The sequence below is a fragment of the Scomber scombrus genome, chromosome 14 (assembly GCF_963691925.1).
Source record: "Scomber scombrus chromosome 14, fScoSco1.1, whole genome shotgun sequence".
Taxonomy (NCBI): domain Eukaryota; kingdom Metazoa; phylum Chordata; class Actinopteri; order Scombriformes; family Scombridae; genus Scomber; species Scomber scombrus.
In genome coordinates this window covers 6823348-6841512 of record NC_084983.1, presented here as the reverse complement: position 1 = coordinate 6841512, position 18165 = coordinate 6823348, and the positions used below count along the sequence as shown (strand labels likewise).

Here is an 18165-nt window from a genome sequence, read left to right as displayed (position 1 = left end):
AAGTCGATGGAAAATAAAACCTCCTGCAGTTTGAACTCTTACACTCAAATGGGCACCGTCTTTACCGAAACTTAACTGGAAATATGCTTGTCCTCACCCATGATGTTGTGCATGCAGAGGGGACAGGTGCGGTGCTGCAGAAGCCAGGGGTCGACGCAGTCTTTATGGAACTCATGAGCGCAAGAGATGATCCTCAGATGCTGGGACGAAAAAGCAGAGAGAGGTTTATTTGTGGATAAATAACCAGTTAGGTTATTTTAAGTTAAAGATACGTTCCTCATTTTCTCTCTCTCTTACCTGTCCATCCTGGAACTCCTCCAGGCAGATAGCACAGACCGGACTTGAGTTGGAGCTGCTGGCTGAGCCCCAGGCTGCACGGTGGCGCTGTGAGGCCGAGCAGCCCTGCGAGTTGTAGGTTTTGGTCTCCAATCGATTAATGGCCCGCATGGTCTGCTGATGGACAGAGTCCTGCATGCACAAGGAGGACGGTTAGAAATACCTTTTAAACATCCCCACCCGAGCCAAACTGAAGACAATCCTTGTTTCTGTGAGCTCTACAAGTCTACCAATGTCGTCGCTTTCACTCACCCAGGTTCTGTTGGATTTGCACTTGTAGCGGAAAGCAAAGATTAGGACGATGGTCAGAATAGCCAGGACGATGGTGAGCAGGATACCCACATCATAATGTGGCTGAAAGAGAGCAGATATTATTTTATAGACTACTATAACATATGTTAAACTTAAATGTTAAAAGAAACAGGAAGACAACCATATGAAATCTAAAGCACAGCACGACTGACGCACACCAAATGACTTGTTGTCTAGGATCTTGTACATCTGTGAAATGTCCTTTAACAGGACATGGGTGAGTCATGGCTGAACAAAGTTAGGTTTTCATGCCCATGGGCACATGAAAAACCCTATTCCATGCCTATCTCCCGCCCTATCTTCTCTACGCTCGATGGTTCATTTGTATCCAGTCCACATTAATACATTCTGATGTATTTCACACTAAAACAACATTTAACGCTGGGCCTGAACTGGCCTTCCCGGCTAACGTGACGTGAAATTTCCAGAGCTGTCACACCACTTCCTTTCTGTTCTGCTACTTCCTCTTGTTGACATGTTGGTGTGCGAGCATCAGTGTTTACCCATCTGTGCTGCTCCAGCAGGATCTTGATTTGAACTTTGGCCTCCTCGTTCTTGTTGACCAGACTCATCAACTCCTCAGCATCCTTAGCTTGCACCAGCACGACTGGACGGGGAAGAGAGTCTGTTTCTCGCAGCTGTGATAGTAGATAGACACAGTAATGTGAGTGAGACAAAAAGAGCATCTTGTGCATGCTTATTCATGTTACGTGTTTTTATAAACTGATAAAGCTGCAGCTGTGTCCGCTCACTCACCTCAGCAGCAGCATTGGCATCATCGCTGACGTCGAAGATAACGGCCTGAGCTCCTTTCTCCAGTGCCATGCGAGCCTGCAGGAGAAAACACAGGAGAGGCTACAGTTAGAAACAAAACATGCACATTGCAATGTGTAAAACCCATTGCAGTAAGGACACTTTCTCTCAGTCCAGAGGTGAGGGACAGCTAAATGTTGCTTGTGTGACCTAAACTTGTCCACCAGTGCAATCTGTTGTACTCAAGCAACAGAAAACAGTCATCTCCCAGAGGCCTGCAGTACACTGGACAGTTCAATGTCTTAAACTATCACTAGGTGGCAGTCACGCCCCGAGCGTCCGTCCTCACAACACAGACCAAAGTGCAGCTCCTCCTGCCACTTTTCCACCTGACTCTGGAAGCCCCACACAGTGTGTGAAAGTGTGTAAGCGGGAATCTCAAGGCCGCAGCTTAAATGTGCTGCCCGCTCTAATCCTTTATCTCATGCTGGAGAGTGCAGACAAAAGAAACAGTGGAGGATTATTTGATAGAAGGGAAAGAAGTGGGGTTATGCTGAATGAAAGCAAACAGGTGGGGCATCCCGGTAGAGCTAACATGCAAATACGTGACATTTTGTATTCAAACGAGGCTCTGACAATGTGCTACCAGTCTACCCTCTATATGTTACCCATATTATTTCAGGTCATTTTACAGTGTGATATCATAAAGCTAAAACAATATGGAGAAAAAAAAGGAAAAAAAAGATGATATCCTAAATAAACTTGGTGGCACGTTAGTGGCAGTGGTACTACCAGCAGAGCACAGTGGTACAAGCAATAAGGGCAGTAACTTACATAAGGCAACAGCTGGCTTATTATTATCCTTTGAACTTTTATTAACTTACATGTACACACTCTGATTTTATTACAGCACCTAAGAGTGTCATTAAATCTACAATATCTACCCATTTGTGTTTACATTTGAACATATCAAGACCAAGCTTGGAAGAAATATGAGGACATTTGGGGATATAAAGGTACTAATTCAATGTGTGTATATGTATAAATTATGATAAAATAGGTTATTGGTTAGCTACTTGAGTCTTAAATCTTCTTTCTAGTCAATGCACTAAACTTACTTTAGATTTTATTATGTTTCAGAGACCTGATACTTTATTATAGGTGATGTCGTATTTGTATCTCAAAGATTCCAGCATCATTTTATCATATTAAACTAACCAACAAAAGAAAGATAAAGTGACATTTTAATCTAATTCTAATTTAATCGTCTGTGGTGGGAATGTGGAAACGTTTTTTTTTCCCAGTTGTGAATCTGCGTTTTTTCACGGCAAACGTTTTGACATGTCGAAGCAGGAAAAGCACAGGTGTCATTAACAACATTCATTCATGACCCCGGTATAGAGCATGATGATTCACTGGTATGAACACTCAAATATGAACAGGGCCATTGTTAATGTTATCAGTTGATCAGTTTCACCTGCGCTTTTGCTGCATATACGACCCCAAACACCTCCAGCAATGAGGTAGGGCTGCCTGTATGTAGCCTGGGGGGGGGCAAGTCAAAGCTTACTGCTGTGCTTAAATAAGCATATGAACATTTTTAGCAACTTTTCTTTCTTTTGGATTATAGTACAGTAGAGATTTTATTGTGAAAAGTCAGCCAGTGAAACTACACAAGTGAAGAAACAAAACTAAGATCTCCAAGTGGAAATGACACCCTTCCTACCACTGGTGCTGACCCACTTCTCAATGACAGGAGCAGGGTTGATTTTTTTTTTTTTCATTGTCTTGTGTGTGTGTGTGTGTGTGAGGCCTTTTCCATGCGTGGGCGTTTCTGCGTTGGCTCCGAACGTTGTTTGTGCTATCGGAGCGCTCCACAAAAGCTCACAGAAATGCTTTTTTTTCACAGGGGCATCACCAGAAGACGACGAGAAAAAAAACTAATGGCAGCCTTTTCATCAATATCTCATCGCATGCTCTCAAGCGCCTGGCATCTGCCAACGCTTAATGAGGAGGAGACACAAGTTTAAACACCTAATCACCCGGGTCAAACACAACCCTAAACAGTGATTCCTAGCCTCCTGCTAACAGCCCAGGGCAGGAAGGAGCACGTGCACATGTACACACACACACATTTACATTTGAAAAAAAAAAAAAAAAAGGTAAGGTAAAAACATCAATCAGTCGTTGCATGAATCAAGTTAATGAGAAACCTCCTTTGTGCAGTGGCGGCAGATCAATTTTTAACACTTCAAAAAGAGAAAGTCGATGCATGACAAGGAAGAAACAGACGTTTCCTTTGTATATACAAAATGTCAGAATCTCATCCCCTCCTGCACTTATTTCCTCAAAGCACGCTGCAGAAAATAAGTTAAAGGCGTAACGTACGCTGAATGCCCACAAGCTTTATGTGCACATGGAAGCGCACGGTTGTGATTTAGCAGCATTGTCCCACAGAACCATTGGCTGTATTCAAAGGCCACGGTATTGACGGTCAGAAAGAGGTCAAATAAAAAATTAACATATCCTCTTTGATCTGGCTTCCAGCTCTGGTGCAACAGCTTTTCCCCCTGTTTCATCAGAACAGTAATTGTAGTACGTGCATGGGCCTAAATGGGGTGCGGTCACATAGGAGAAAAAGAAAGGAAAAAAAAAAAAAATTGGATCTTTGACATGTGGGAATTTGCTTTACCTGGGGTTCAAAAGTTCCCTACACGGCATGGAGCCCATACATGCTCTAATCGTGGTAATAAATGCAGGGAAGCCCGCTTTTTTGCGGTCCAACACACACAGACAGACACGAGCAGTTGAGGAGTTTCAAATAGCCTCCCACAGCTCCGACTAACACGAGCCAGTTCGAGAATATATCATAATATATTCCTCAAATGACCGCTGTGGTCTTATTATATCTCAGTATTAGTAGTGGTTGTACCAGAGTGTGGTCACCAACCCGTACGCCTCCACCGAGCCACATACCCGGAAGCAGCCTGAGAGATCTCATTACATGATTAATAGGAGATATATTTAACCTTTCATAGTGCAATGAAAAGCACAAGTCTGACGCTAACAAGACAGTTAAAAGTATTGCCAGCGCGAGTGTTTCGACATATCCAGGTTTGTTATGGTCGGAACTGAAATAGACATGGCTGTGGTTAACTGAACACCCGTCCTCATGAGGTGCAACTTGACACGTAATTAAACACTATCTGGCATGAGTAAAAACAATCGCAGCATCGGAAATGACTGTGGTTTACAGAGTTATACAGCGGAAGACGTCATCGCCGAAAGACTAACAAACAACACAGACACCACAACAGTCTGCTTCTACTTTTAACACTGATGGGTTTTTTTCGACGGAGGGCGCGGCCACAGGGGAAGTTTTTTTTTGTATTTATTTTTTGCTGTGTTTTGTGAAACAGAGTGTGGAGATGTTTTGGGATGAGGCTGCACGGTGAGGAGCAGTGAGGTAGCAGGTAGTGTGGAAGCTCTCGCAAACATAAACACACCTGAGGGCACGGAGCCAGGAAGAGGAGCCGTGAGGTCACACAGGTACACAAGCATGTACGAAAGCAGGGAAACACACACACACACACACACACACACACACACACACACACACAACACATGACTAACAGACTTAGCAGGGTTTCCTGACATGAATTCAGATTTAGTGATTGAGCTTTAGAGGTGCTGGTAGGTGGGGATTTTGTAATTTTTGAAAGAGCCAGGTTAGCTGTTTCGCTCAGTTTTCAGTCTTGATGCTAAGCTAAGCTAACCAGTTCATATTTATTGTACAGATGTGCAGACTGCCTTAAAACTGCTATAAAAACTTTTGTTTAGCTGCAAATGTGGCGTGATAGTGATTGTCTGCAGAAGCAAAACACTGTGTGTGAGATCAACTCAAAATCAACTGCAGGGTTTGTACACACACAACATTGGTTGGTTGTTGGTTTTGGGGTTTTCACTGTATTTAGATCAATGGCGGGTTTTTTTGTGTCCACGTGGTTTAGTTTCATTTAAAAGGGTTAACATTTCAAAATAAATGCATGAATAACTTCCACACATTCTTTTTTGTGTGGAACCAGCATACAAATTCTGCTTTTAATCCATTTTGAGAGAATATACAGTATTAGAAGATTATGGCAAACATGTCTAAGTGGTGTAACCATAAAAACTTTGTACCACATAATTCAACTTGCTTAAAAACGTTAAATTCTCAATAAAACACCATATCAACTAGTTTGGCATGATCTTACATTATAACTTTTATATTAAATAAAGGAAATCGAATACAATTGTTCTAAATATTACATATAATCTGGGGAATCATGTCAATCAGGAACCATTTACATTCTTTTAAATGAAGTAATTATTTGTATAAGAACACTTAAATACAATGTAGGTGGATAAAATATTTAATATTTATCATTCTTTTGTGGTTACACCATTTGACATTTTCAGGAGCATTCAGTCTTACTTTTGGTTTAAAAAAAGGTGCAAATGTCATTTAAAATGTACATTTGAACAAACATGATGCTGCTTTTAAAACTGTTTTTAAAGATGTTTTTTGAATTGCTCATCTTGCCAACCCTTATTTGTCACTTACCCATTTACTGACAGTAAGAATATCACCTAACTTATCTTGTGAGTGTCGCTGTTGATCAATCAGATGTTTTTAATAGATTTGAGTTCAGGTGGTAGTAGTTACAAGAAATCTTTTGCATGTTTATGTACAATGTTATTGGTTTTTTTGCATTGCACCCACCAGCAGAAAAACTGCAACCCAATGATGCATCCATACTTGATCCACCTCACTACGAGCAGCACTTGACTAGTTGCTGTATTAACCACAGCTCATCTCCACCACATCTCCAGCCGGCGGACCGCCCCGTCCTGCGGTGGATGGCCTGCTCGTGGGCCAGCCGGCGCTGTTTGTTTACATCCTTGGTGAAGTGTGGACTGCGAGCCAGCCAGGTCGGGCATCGCTGTGTGTTCTCGATAGAGCGGGAACAAACAACGCTCTGATGTCTTTATTTCAACTAAAGCATGGACGCCTCTTTGCCTGTTGACATCTCAGTGTTTGTCATGAGTTTAATGTGGTGCAGATGGCACAGTTCAATCCAGCGGGCGCCTTCCCTTCATCTGCAGCCACGCTCCAGAGGAAAAGGAGAGGGGCTATGATGAGAATATTACTCACACACACACATGCACACTCGGTCTTGCCATGGAGAACCATCTGCTGTATTAGTTTAACATCTATGATTACAGAACTATATTCAGAGTCAAAGTGTGACCCAGTAGCTTCCTAACCTTTGACTTTTGACAAGAGATGAAGACGTCTGCGTGTTAAAGGGGCAACGAGAGTCCTTAATCCGGAGCAGTGAGTATACAACATAAACATCTGGCTGTGGACTGAGATCATTTCACTCGTTTGAGAAGTAGCTGCAGCTTTGTTTCAGAAATTGTGTTTGTTTTTGTGGATGTCGATTTTGGACTCGGATGAAAGGAGAACACCCTTAAAAATGGGCTCGTTTTAAGACAGTAATATTTTAGGACTGTATGGGTAAATGACTGTTAGGGTAGATATTTTTAGCCGTGCATTCAGTTCCATTTCAGTCTGAACTTAAGCTAATTAGTGAGTATGGTTATTGTGAAAATCTTTATTACTCTTAATTACACGCCGCCACACACAGGCCAGAAAGCTGATGATGTTGCAGTTCCTCTGGTCTCTCTGATAACCCTGCCTGCCTTTTTAAAACATGCCACCGGACTCTATTTACCTCAATCTAACTTTATGGTCCTTGTGGGGACCCTGTAGGTCTCTTTTCCCAGCGTTACTCTCCACATCATTCAATGCATGGGTAAATTATACAGTGGAATAATATGTGTGGGAATAAGGAGTGAGAGTGAAAGAGGTAAGAGAGAAGAAAAAAAAGAGAGAGGGAGACAGAGAGGGAGGGAAGGAGAGGAGTGAGGCGAAGCAGGCTGCGGTGCTGCTGCTGCATTAAAGTGTCTAATGACAGAGTACGGAGCTCTGGGCCTACAGGTCTGAGGCCGACTCTCTGCTCTGTCATTTCTCCTGACCGGCCCGGCACACTGGAACCATTACTGAGGCACTGGGACACGCCGCACGGCTAAATGAGGAGCAGACGGGGGTGGGAGGGCGGGGGCGGGGGCCGGTGATAGCAGGGTAAAGTGGCACTGGAAACAGGTGCAGTCTGCATTGATGTTGTAGACATTGTGTTTAACTTTCCACTGTAATGTACAGAACACCTCTGCTGGTCTACTGGAAACACAACTTTAAGAAGCTCATCAATCAAATGGATAACCTCACAGATTGTTGGCACATAGGTCAGTTTCTCTGTGAAGTAATGAGAGTGTTATCCATGTATGATGATGATGAGGAATGTTTACCACTCTAAGCTTAATTACTAAAAAAGTACTCTTTTTTTCTCCATCGGAGGCTCTTTCTTCTTATTCTCTAAGGCTTATTATGTTTTAACTGCATGCTTTTAGAGATGGTGATAAGAGCCCCACTGATATATATGTGTGTAGATATTATCAGTTGATATTGGCCAATCACAAACATATCGGTTTCAGCATGTATGTTTTTTTTATTTTTTTTATTCTTCAGGCAGCATTTTATGTATTGTTTATCCTTTTTCTTAATTCAAGTTTAATTTATACAGACATATATTTTTTGCTCTATTTGTAGTTATACTAAATTCCAAGTAAAGTTTACTGCTTCAGTGCACTGATGTAATTTCTTATAATAAAGTTTATTGATAAACTATAAAATATCATACATATCTTCATTACAAGTGCTTGATAACCACATTTAAAGGATCATTGCAAAAAAATGTGTTTATGTATGTATTCTCTATATAAGATTATCAGCCAATATATTATATCGGTATCAGCATCCAACAATCCAGTATCAGTTGGGCCCTAATGGTGACGCTTTGGTACATGACAAAATACTGTGTAGAAAATTACTGCACATTAGATGACTTTGCATTTGCTCAAGTGAATATGTCAGCTGTTTTCATGTAATAATTTAGATATATATAAATGTATATGCAAATAAACAGCCAATAACATCAAACAAACTCACATATGATAGCACATGTTGAATGAATGAATGATCCCAGTTGTGGATGGTGTAAAAATGTATTATATTATTTTCATAATTATTTACAAATATAATATCTGACGCAAAAATGGGTCCTTGATTTGTTCCAAAATCTAAACTAAGCGATATGAGATGAGATATACTCCTTAACTTTTTTCCTTTCCTGCCACACTTATATAAATGTTGAAATAGTAAATTAAACACCACCGAAAACAACCAGAACTACACAGCATTTGCTTTAAATATTATTTACCTAGTGTTGAAGGTGTGCATTTAAGTCTAATTGTGCGTGGATAATTGCTGCATGTGTGTGTGCTGTGTGATTGCCGGGTGCTCGCCACCGGCTGAGAAGCATTTGAGTTAGCTGGAGGAGGGAAGGGTGTGGCCCTGCTGGGTATCCATTACTCACAGGGATACTTTGATGTGGGGCCGCTGGAGGGAGGGATGGGGGGGGGGGGGTGACCATGAAGAGGAGGGGCTGGGGGCTGGCATGTTGGGGCAGGTGAGCAGATTCTACGCTCCCAGGAAAAGTATTGAGCCTGAGGGGGGTGGGCCTGAATCACACACTCCTCCTCCTCCTCTCTTACTACTTCTACCACCCATTCATCCCCTTGTGCACACACACACACACCTACACACACACACACACACACACACACACACACGCACAGAAACACTAAATCCAGAACCTGGGTTTGGCCTTTATCGAGCAGAAGAGAGAGAGAGACGCACTGGAAATAGTTATGAACCTGATCTGCCAGTCTGGAGGTAAGAGAGGTCATTTAGAGAACTTACAGTGTTGAAGCTCAGCCCACCCTTCCTTCCCCCCCCCCCTCTCTCTCTCTCTCTCTCTCTCTCTCTCTCTCTCTCTCTCTTTCTCTCTGCACTTCCCCTGTCTCTCGCCCCCTCTCGTTAGCAGGCGCTGGCTGCACAGTGACACAGATTTGAAATGCAAAGCACAAGGTGACAGAGAAAGACCAATGTCATCTGATACACTATCGCTTGCTAAACACATCCTCGAAACATCAAAGAGCCAGACAGCGAGTGCCTGCAGCCCGAGGGGGGAGATGAGACTGATGTGGCCGCCCGTGACAACCGTGACGACCAGGACGAGAGGGCCTGACTCGATCCAACACACGCCACCATGTGACCTCGCGTTTCACTCTCGAAACGCGGCGAGCCGAGCGCCCAAACGCTGACTGAGCGTGTGCAACAAATCACCACAGTGACAAATAGAAAAAATGGAAAGAAGAGTTCAGTTTTTAAAAGCCAAGAGATGCTGAGGAATAGTCCTACATAGTGGGAAACGGGCTCACTGAGAGGAGATGGAGCCACTCTGATTATGTCTGTGCACTAAATGTGAAGCAGCCAGTTAACTTAGCTTAGCATAAAGACTGGAAACAGAGAGAAACAGCTAGCCAGAAGGTATAAAAAATCTTCCAGCACCTGCAGAGCTCCGTCACTAGTACAGGACGTACTGTTTTAATATCATTTAATGCAAACAAAACAAGAAGTGAAGTGTAAAGGCAACATGCTGTGACTTCCTGGAGTCTAAGCTGGTTGTCTGGCAAGGTCATCACTCTATATATATTTCTATGCTACATACATTAATAGACCAGCACAAAACCACAACTTGTCGATATGAATCTGTGTTTTTGCATGGATTAAACAAATGATATAGCTCCTGCTTCCAGTCGTTATGCTCCTCTAAGATAACTGTCTACTTGCTATAGCTTAAATCTGTATGTGTATAAGAAAATGATATTGATCCTCTTCTCTAACGCTTAGCAAGAAAACAAATATGTTTATTTCTAAAAATGTATTTAAAAAAACCCCCCAAAAAAACCAAGCTGGACCAGAGCAGAGTGGTTTCACCCAACCTACCAGTGCAAGTATTTCTTGCTTTCCAGGCTAAAATATATACTATACTGAACAGTAATGAAATATGAAATGAGTAATAATGAAAAACATCATACATGCAATGTGTATTGATGTCCATCAGAGTGTCTTTTCTATGATAAAACTACTGGAGGCACCAACATCAGAACTTTTCTACACAATTCTTCACATACTGAAGTGAAAATAATGACATAATCATATGCTGTATATGATTTAAAAAATGTATGTGCTGTTAATGTGTGAGCATGCACAACATGCATATAAAAAGTTACAAAAGTTCACATTTGACTTTTAGAATTTTATTTATTAATTTAAAAAAAATAAAAATATGTAATTTTCTGCCTATTTTTGTGTACTACTTTTTATATATAGTGTGGAAGCTCATGTTGAAGACGCTGTCACTGCTCAGCTGTAAAAATATTAAAGCGAAGTAACAACAAAATATGATACCACAGAACATTGGTTATGATTTTTGGCGTGTGAAAAGACAGAGTATGAAATCTATTGGTTCTAATCCAACAGCTCTGCTCTGCATGACCTTTTTTTTCTTTAGTGTTCTCAGCTTGGACACATTTGAAAACACTGGTTAAAGCGGTGCGAGCGACTCACAGCAAAATCTGTCACTACTATGACAGTGCATAATCATATATGTTTGACTGCTTTAGCCCTACGCTGCATTCACAACACCGACTATTGCTACTCTGAACAATCACTATAATTTCCTAAAGCTGTATAAGCATACGAAATAGTTCTAAAATTAATTACAGCTGTAACTATCATGATATACTTTAATTATAGCGGTACTCGACTGTAATAAGTATAATTAAGTAAACCACCTGGGTTACATTGCAGGGAGAGAGATGTAATGAGGGAGAGTTAGATCCCTGGATGTACGGACTCCTCTGATCTCGCGGGGGAACACAAACATACCAAACCCCACCTCTGACGCTTTCTTCTCACTTCTCCAAACATCTAGAGGGCCTTTTTGAAAACCTCAGCTGTGAAAGTTGCCACATGAGAAAAAACTGTCCGATCCCACACAGGAGCCACTATCTCTTTATTGTTTGTATTGCACCCAATCAAGAGATTCAGGGAGAAATGATCCTCCTCCGAGTGGGAAAAAAACGCCCTTTTTTGTAGGCTCTGTATCGCTATGTTGATACATTCCTGCAGTGCTGATGAGAGTAGAACTAGTGGAGGGACAGAAAGCGTCCTGAATTATTTCTCTCAGTTTGTGGCCGGGGCATGGCAGTGGATTTTTTTCTCTCAGTGACGGGTGGCAACACAGAGACTCAGGGGAAGCCAATTAGAGGGCCTTTCCCGGCCTTTTAAGAGGCAGATAATGTTCTTGTTTTCATAAAGCATCCTGTTATTTAATCAGGCCTGTAAGTGAGAGCCCGACACCCCTCCTACAGTGTAGAGCAGCCTCCCTCCTCTCCCTCCCTCCCATCATTCCTGGCCTGAGCCCTCCATCTCATTCAACAGCTCTTGTAAGCCTCCAGGAATTCATTCTTGGAACAGGCCATGCAGTAAGCCGTGTCTTTCTGCAGAGCAAACACACACACACACACACACACACACACACACACACACACACACACACACACACACACACACACACACACACACACACACACACACACACACACACACACACACACACACAAATACACACACCACCACCACTACCACAGCGGCAACTGAACACACACACACTGTCTGTAAATGTACTACACTAAGACACACATAAATGTAAAAAAAATGAATACTATATTCTGGCATATTAAACCAATGCACAACAGCTGTATATCAAATCACATTTCAGCTAAGTCAATATGATGTTTGTTTATGAAAATCAGAGCTACCACATCTTTGACATGCATGACAGACATTCTGCCTGAGGTGAAAAAAATGATTTTAAGAGGATTAGACAAACCCCAAATGAAGTAACTATAGACAAGCATGTAATTCATTTATTGGATATATTTCAGTTTTAGCAACATTCAGTAGGCTAGGTGGATGATTGGCTGTTGTGTGCAATTGAATCCCAGACGACATAAAAAATGAGCATGGAGGTTCATTCTTCACATTTAGGAACAGCAAGTGGATATTTGGCCTTTTTTCACTATATGTTCTGTACACTTCAATGATATTTGAGGAAAAAGCAGTTTTACAGTAGGAGTCTACAGCTATGCCTCCAGCTTTGTGTTGCTTTACTTAAAGGAACAGCAGTGTCCTGAGCTAAAAATGACACACAATGTTTAGAATTTTAATATTTACCATGTTCACCACCTTAGCTTTAGGTCACTTTTTAGCACTAAACAGCTGAAGTTGATAAAAATGTCATTACTTTGCAGGTATTTAGTCATAAAAAATGTTGAACGAATACAAATTTGTGATTAGAAATGATCTTTTCTTGGCATTCCACTAATTCTTCTTCTTGGGAAAATACCTGAGGAAATTAGTAGGAAAGACTCTTACTTGTTTTTAGTGATAAGAATAGCAATAATGAAACAAATTACAAGGAACTGTTTAACAGATGATAACTTAACTAACTCTAAATGGAAGGATCTTGTAAAGGAAATATATGAAATGGAAAAAAATAGAACAGAATGAGAAATCAAGTTCATAGCTTTGAAGAAAGATGGGAAAAATGTACATCTGATGAGCTTAAATGATGACCGTGAATGATTGATGTCATCCTGTTTATGGAAGAACTGATATTTAACTATGCTATTTAACTGATATATCTGATGAACTAGCAGTAGTTGGCTTTTTTTTTGCTATTTTTTGTTGTTAAGCTATATCATTATGCTATGCAAGAACAACATAATTTGTTAAAATGCAAATAAAAAAAGAAAAAATAGAAATGATCCTGAAAGAATTATGGATGCCTGTATCAAATTCCATGCTAATCCAACCAATGGTTGTCAGGATATTTCACTCAAAACTACAAACATCAACTTGATGATGGGGCTAGAGGAAAAGTCCGGGGAGCATCACAATCATTGGGATTCATCCTCCGGGGAGCATGAGTGTCTGTGCAAAATGTAATGGTGATTCAACAAAGTGTGGACCAACTGACCCACATCCTTAGAGTCATGCTACATGGCTAAAAATGTGTTTCAAATGTGGTTTCTACAGGCTGTACAACAAACAGGCCACATAATATAAAACCACTGCAACAATTAAAGTCAAATGATTCACATTCAAACATATTCACAGGACTCAGGATTCATTATTTGCTGTTTACTCACAACCAAAAACGGGTTAGTGGGTAAGTCAGTACAGTCCACATGTATACCAGTACAGCTCAGGGCCAGGGTTCGACTTTTCGACTTGTCAATGAGTAGAATAACACTTTTCTTACAAAATGTGGGTCAAAAAAAAAAAGAGTTCACAAAGTCTCAAATTAGCCATGCTTGATAGCTGTTAGGCATTCACGCCTTGCAAATCTGACTCTAAATAGTCTCATTGTATCCATAGAGCCACACTGTCTGCACTGTGAGTCTTTTTTGTCAAACCCCTGTTAAAAAGCCAGAGACGGGGGCACTTGGCAACTAACCCCTACCTGAGTCAGAGTTAAAAAAGGTTCATACTGCAGAGGAGAAACAAGAACTCGTTCCCTTTGGCCCGTAGTGTCGGGACTCACAAGACCTGTTTGCTGCTTCGCTCTCAAACTCTGCGAGATGCTCTGTGCTAGCTCGCTCGCCTGGGGAAGTAGTTATTGGTAATACAAACCTGTCGACTTTCCACTTCACTTTCAGCAGCAGTTTGCCCTGGCCCAAGCCTGAGGCAAGCCAAAAAAAAAAAAAGAAAGAAAGAAAATAGAGAGAGAACGAAAGAGAGAGAGAGAGAGAGAGAGATAAAGTGGAGGACAATAAATGAGATGAAGAGAGTAGGAGACAGGGAGAGAAAGACAAGGGAGAAACAGAGACGTGAATGGTGAAGGGACATGGGGAACTGTCTTTTTTTTTTTTTTATGGGAATGTTTCACTTAATCTCATAAAGGCAGCGTGAAAACCTCCATCTGTTTGCAGAGCAGTTCAAAAGAGACTCCACATGCCTCCGCTTGCTGCTATATAAAAACAACATTCTAATGCAGATCTTAAAGAGGGCTAGCGGCTCAACCTGCACAATGAGAACTGGGATGTGCCAGATGAACCGATGCAGGATGGGAGGGTGGAAAGAGAATTAGGTAGGTAAACAGGGAGGAAAGGGAGGGGGCGGTGGGGGGGAGCGGGGAGGCAGGAGAGACCGACGACAACAAAAGGAGGAGAAAAGACGCAAAACTAGGTGAGGGAGGGGAGGGGATGAGTCGAATCAAAGCAGCAAATTTTCCTGTCAACGGTCGTGTTTCTGACCTGGTAGACCTGACCTTGAAACGGTAGACAGACAAGGATCGGCGTACGTTGCCCTCTGGCCTCCGCTGCCACTCCTCTGAATCAACCCATTCACCTCTCTGACTCCCTCCTGCCTCCTCTCCCCTTCTCAGTGTTCCCGCAGTGCTCGCCGAAGGAAACTTAAGACTTGTTGAAACCTTTTTAATACCACATAGAATGTAATTTAACACCTTTTTAAGTGTCATACCGGTCAAAGACTGGGTTAGGGTTAGAAGACAATAGAGTTAGAGTTAGGGTTAGTGTTTGTCATAATTGGCACTTCCCCATTATGAATGCATGAGCTACTGTATCAGCAACAGTTGCTACAGGTGCGATATTGCTGGTTGCAACTCCTCAAAAAAATAGAAGAAGGATTGCACAGCTTCCTTCAGCGCAATCCGCCCTCGCACCAGTCTCATTTGTAGTTTATAGATGTGTAAAGTCTCCCGACAGCTGCTAACACATGCAAAAAAAGTTATAACTAATGTTACTGTCTACAGCAGGCACGAGAACATATTCAAGACCTTTCGGAGGGGAAATTTAAGCCCTGTAATATATTCTAATGCCTTTTCTTGAGGGATCTGAATTCCGTGGTTTTTAAGACTTTTCAAGACCCGCGGATACCCCTGCTTCTCATCCACCAGGCTTACCATTCGCCTTTGTCATTAATAGAGGAATGTCCTGGCCGAGAATGAAGTCTTGTGTTTTATTGCTGAGCATAGATTCAAGGGCAGCACCTTCATCAATTCTGATGCAGTCGGCGAAGTTAAAACCGGACTTGCTCCTTTTTCAATAAAATCCTCTACAGTAGGCGCAAGAATCATGAATCTCCTTGCTTAAGGGAAGCTAACAAGAATGCAAGGGATTAGTCATTAATATAAGGTAATAAATTATCTCTTTGATCCATTCAAACACCAGGAGCTGAATGTCCATGAGAAATGCAGTGCGATGCCTCTGTAGTCAGGTTTTCCTGGTGCTTCTGCACACCTCCGGGCCTCCTCTCCCCTTAGCCGGGGCAAGACCAGGCCCGATCCCATTTTGCAAAGCTATTTTGACGAGCCACCCCTCTAAAAAACTCCAGGGTTCAAACTGCTGCGAGATCAAAGGACTAATACTGCAGTAATAACAACTTACTGCCCTATGAACGCCTCATTCATCAGGGAGAGGCAGTGATATAGTTCAGTTGTAACTGCAGGGCCATTAAGCACTCATCATATGATCCTCTTTGCCATCGCCGTGTGGAAAAGAAATCTTCAGCTCTGCAGGCAGAACTCTTGTCAGTGACGCTAAAAGTCCCCCAAAAACACACAGCGATAAGGAAGTCCACTCTAAAATTGACCTCTCGCCCTTCGTGCATCCATCCTCACCATACTTCACAAGCAAGGCTGCAACCACACAACCATCTGCAGCCAGCTAAAGGTGTCTCCCATCCAGTCGATAGAGGTATTTTAATCACAGTAATTTAGCACAGAATGGCATCATTTCATCCGGGGGTCCCTCTTTCTTTACGAGCAAGGGCGGACCGTTCTAATTTTAGCGCCCGCATTTTTCTCCAATCGTCTGCCCCCCCCCCTCCACGAGCGCTGACGACAGCCTGATGAAACCCTGACCACGCACGCTCCTTTTGAAGTGACAAGCGAGAGATGCGTGTCGTCCTAATAGGAACGCCTTGAGATGCAAAACACTTTGCGGTTCTGGAATACCAGACGCTTACCCCCCGAGGAGCAAATAAACAGCCTTGCGTGCATAGGTGCTCACATGTATGCATGTTTCTCTCACAGGGAGGAAATAATGTATGTAGCTTTATGAGTCTTAAACCTTTTATAGCTCACTCATTGAAATACTTCAAAATTCAAAATTGCAACCCTAGAGAGTTATTTGGGGATATTATATGACTTTGTTTCAAAATGTTTCGTTTTTATGTTGTAAATCAAGGTCAGTGAAGTTACCATATATGGTTCCTCGTCAGTCTAGGGTAAAACATTTTCCAAAACGTCTATATATAAAAAATCCACATGGTTCTACAACCTCACAGAGAGGCATGGGGAAGCTATTTTGGATGTTTATGTAAGTTACCAAATATAGTTATTTGTCCAATAAAGGGTTAAATCATTACTGCTTTTAAACATGTGTGTCCAACAGCTGGGATAATTTCATGTTTTCGGTGTAAATGAGCTCATTTCAAGGGTCATTTGCTTAATAGTGGCAAAGAATCTGCTTATTTTTTCTTGTTTTAAGATGTTCAGAGGACATTTGTGTAACAACTGAAATTACATTGGAAATAAGGGTGTTTTCTTAACTTCATGGCAAATGCGTATTTCCACGTTTCACAAGGAAAAAAGGATACTGGAAAAAGGCGGAACTTGTTAGGAGGGACATATGTTACAATCCACTCATATACACACACAGGTGATATTCCAGCTGCTTCTATTTCGGAGAAGTACTTCCCACCGAGCGGCACTGTAGACATCTCACTGTTTGTGTATAAAAGTTTTGCGGTGATGCCGTGGACACACTTAAATTGGACTGGAGAACCGGTGTGTTCGCTCCAGAGACGAGTCAACATGCCTTCACTAACTATGCAGAGCCCATGTGTCATTCCAGTGAGGCCAGAGAAAAAGGGAAGAGCAGAAAAGTGAGAAAAGGGGAGCGACAAGCTGCTAATCGACAGGAGCTGAGAAAAGAGAGCAGGGCATCTGAAAACATCGCCTCTCAAAGCAAACAACACGTCGCTCAGGTGTGACGGGAGCGCGGGTGAGGGGGAGGGGGGTTCAGGTTTAGCCGTGCCACTCGAGCTCGGAGTCAATGTTTAGCTTAGCAACGCTGGCATATGAGGACGAGACATGCGGATGAGAGCTGCAGCCACGACTGGGGTGTGTTCTAGCTGAAAATATCGTCTCCCCCTCCCCCCTCCTCCTCCCCCTACGACACACACTGCAGGAGTAACGCATGCACCTTTGGGCCAGAGAATTTTCCACCTATTTAAGGTGACAGGGATGAGTGGAGAGAGTGCAGCAGCGGGGGAGCGGGGCCCTCTGTAAATCACTCACACCTCGTTGGTAGCGGAGTGACGACAGCGCTGAACTGAGCTGAACGACAACAATGCTGCAGGTCAAGGTGACATCTGTTAAGCTTTGACCCACAGGCCTTCTGACCTCTGAGCCAGTTGAGATCCTCTAAAGTTGGAAGAAGTGCAGTTCAAATGCTCCTGGTCATCCGTAGCGTGAACTTTTCATGACTGTTTTATTACGAAAGTGTTACTAACAGATATGCTTACTCACTGTTTGCAGCAGCCTTGGGGCCTATAAGCCAAGATCTAATTATAGTGGATGTCAACAGCTTCTCTTTAGC

General features: G+C 42.3%; 1 protein-coding gene across 4 annotated transcripts in view; it reads right to left on the bottom strand.

Annotated features, from left to right (window-relative positions):
* LOC133994141 (E3 ubiquitin-protein ligase RNF43) overlaps nt 1-18165 on the bottom strand; it is a 93413-nt gene that overhangs the window by 5083 nt on the left and 70165 nt on the right. For 2 of the 4 annotated variants that reach the window (XM_062433355.1, XM_062433356.1), the window contains exons 4-8: nt 1405-1479; nt 1152-1286; nt 589-690; nt 298-468; nt 77-200 (exon numbers count right to left, since the gene is read on the bottom strand). In XM_062433355.1, coding sequence (XP_062289339.1) covers nt 77-200; nt 298-468; nt 589-690; nt 1152-1286; nt 1405-1479 — 607 coding nt within the window. The remainder of the gene's footprint in view (nt 1-76; nt 201-297; nt 469-588; nt 691-1151; nt 1287-1404; nt 1480-18165) is intronic. The other 2 variants (XM_062433357.1, XM_062433358.1) reach the window with 1 other exon arrangement.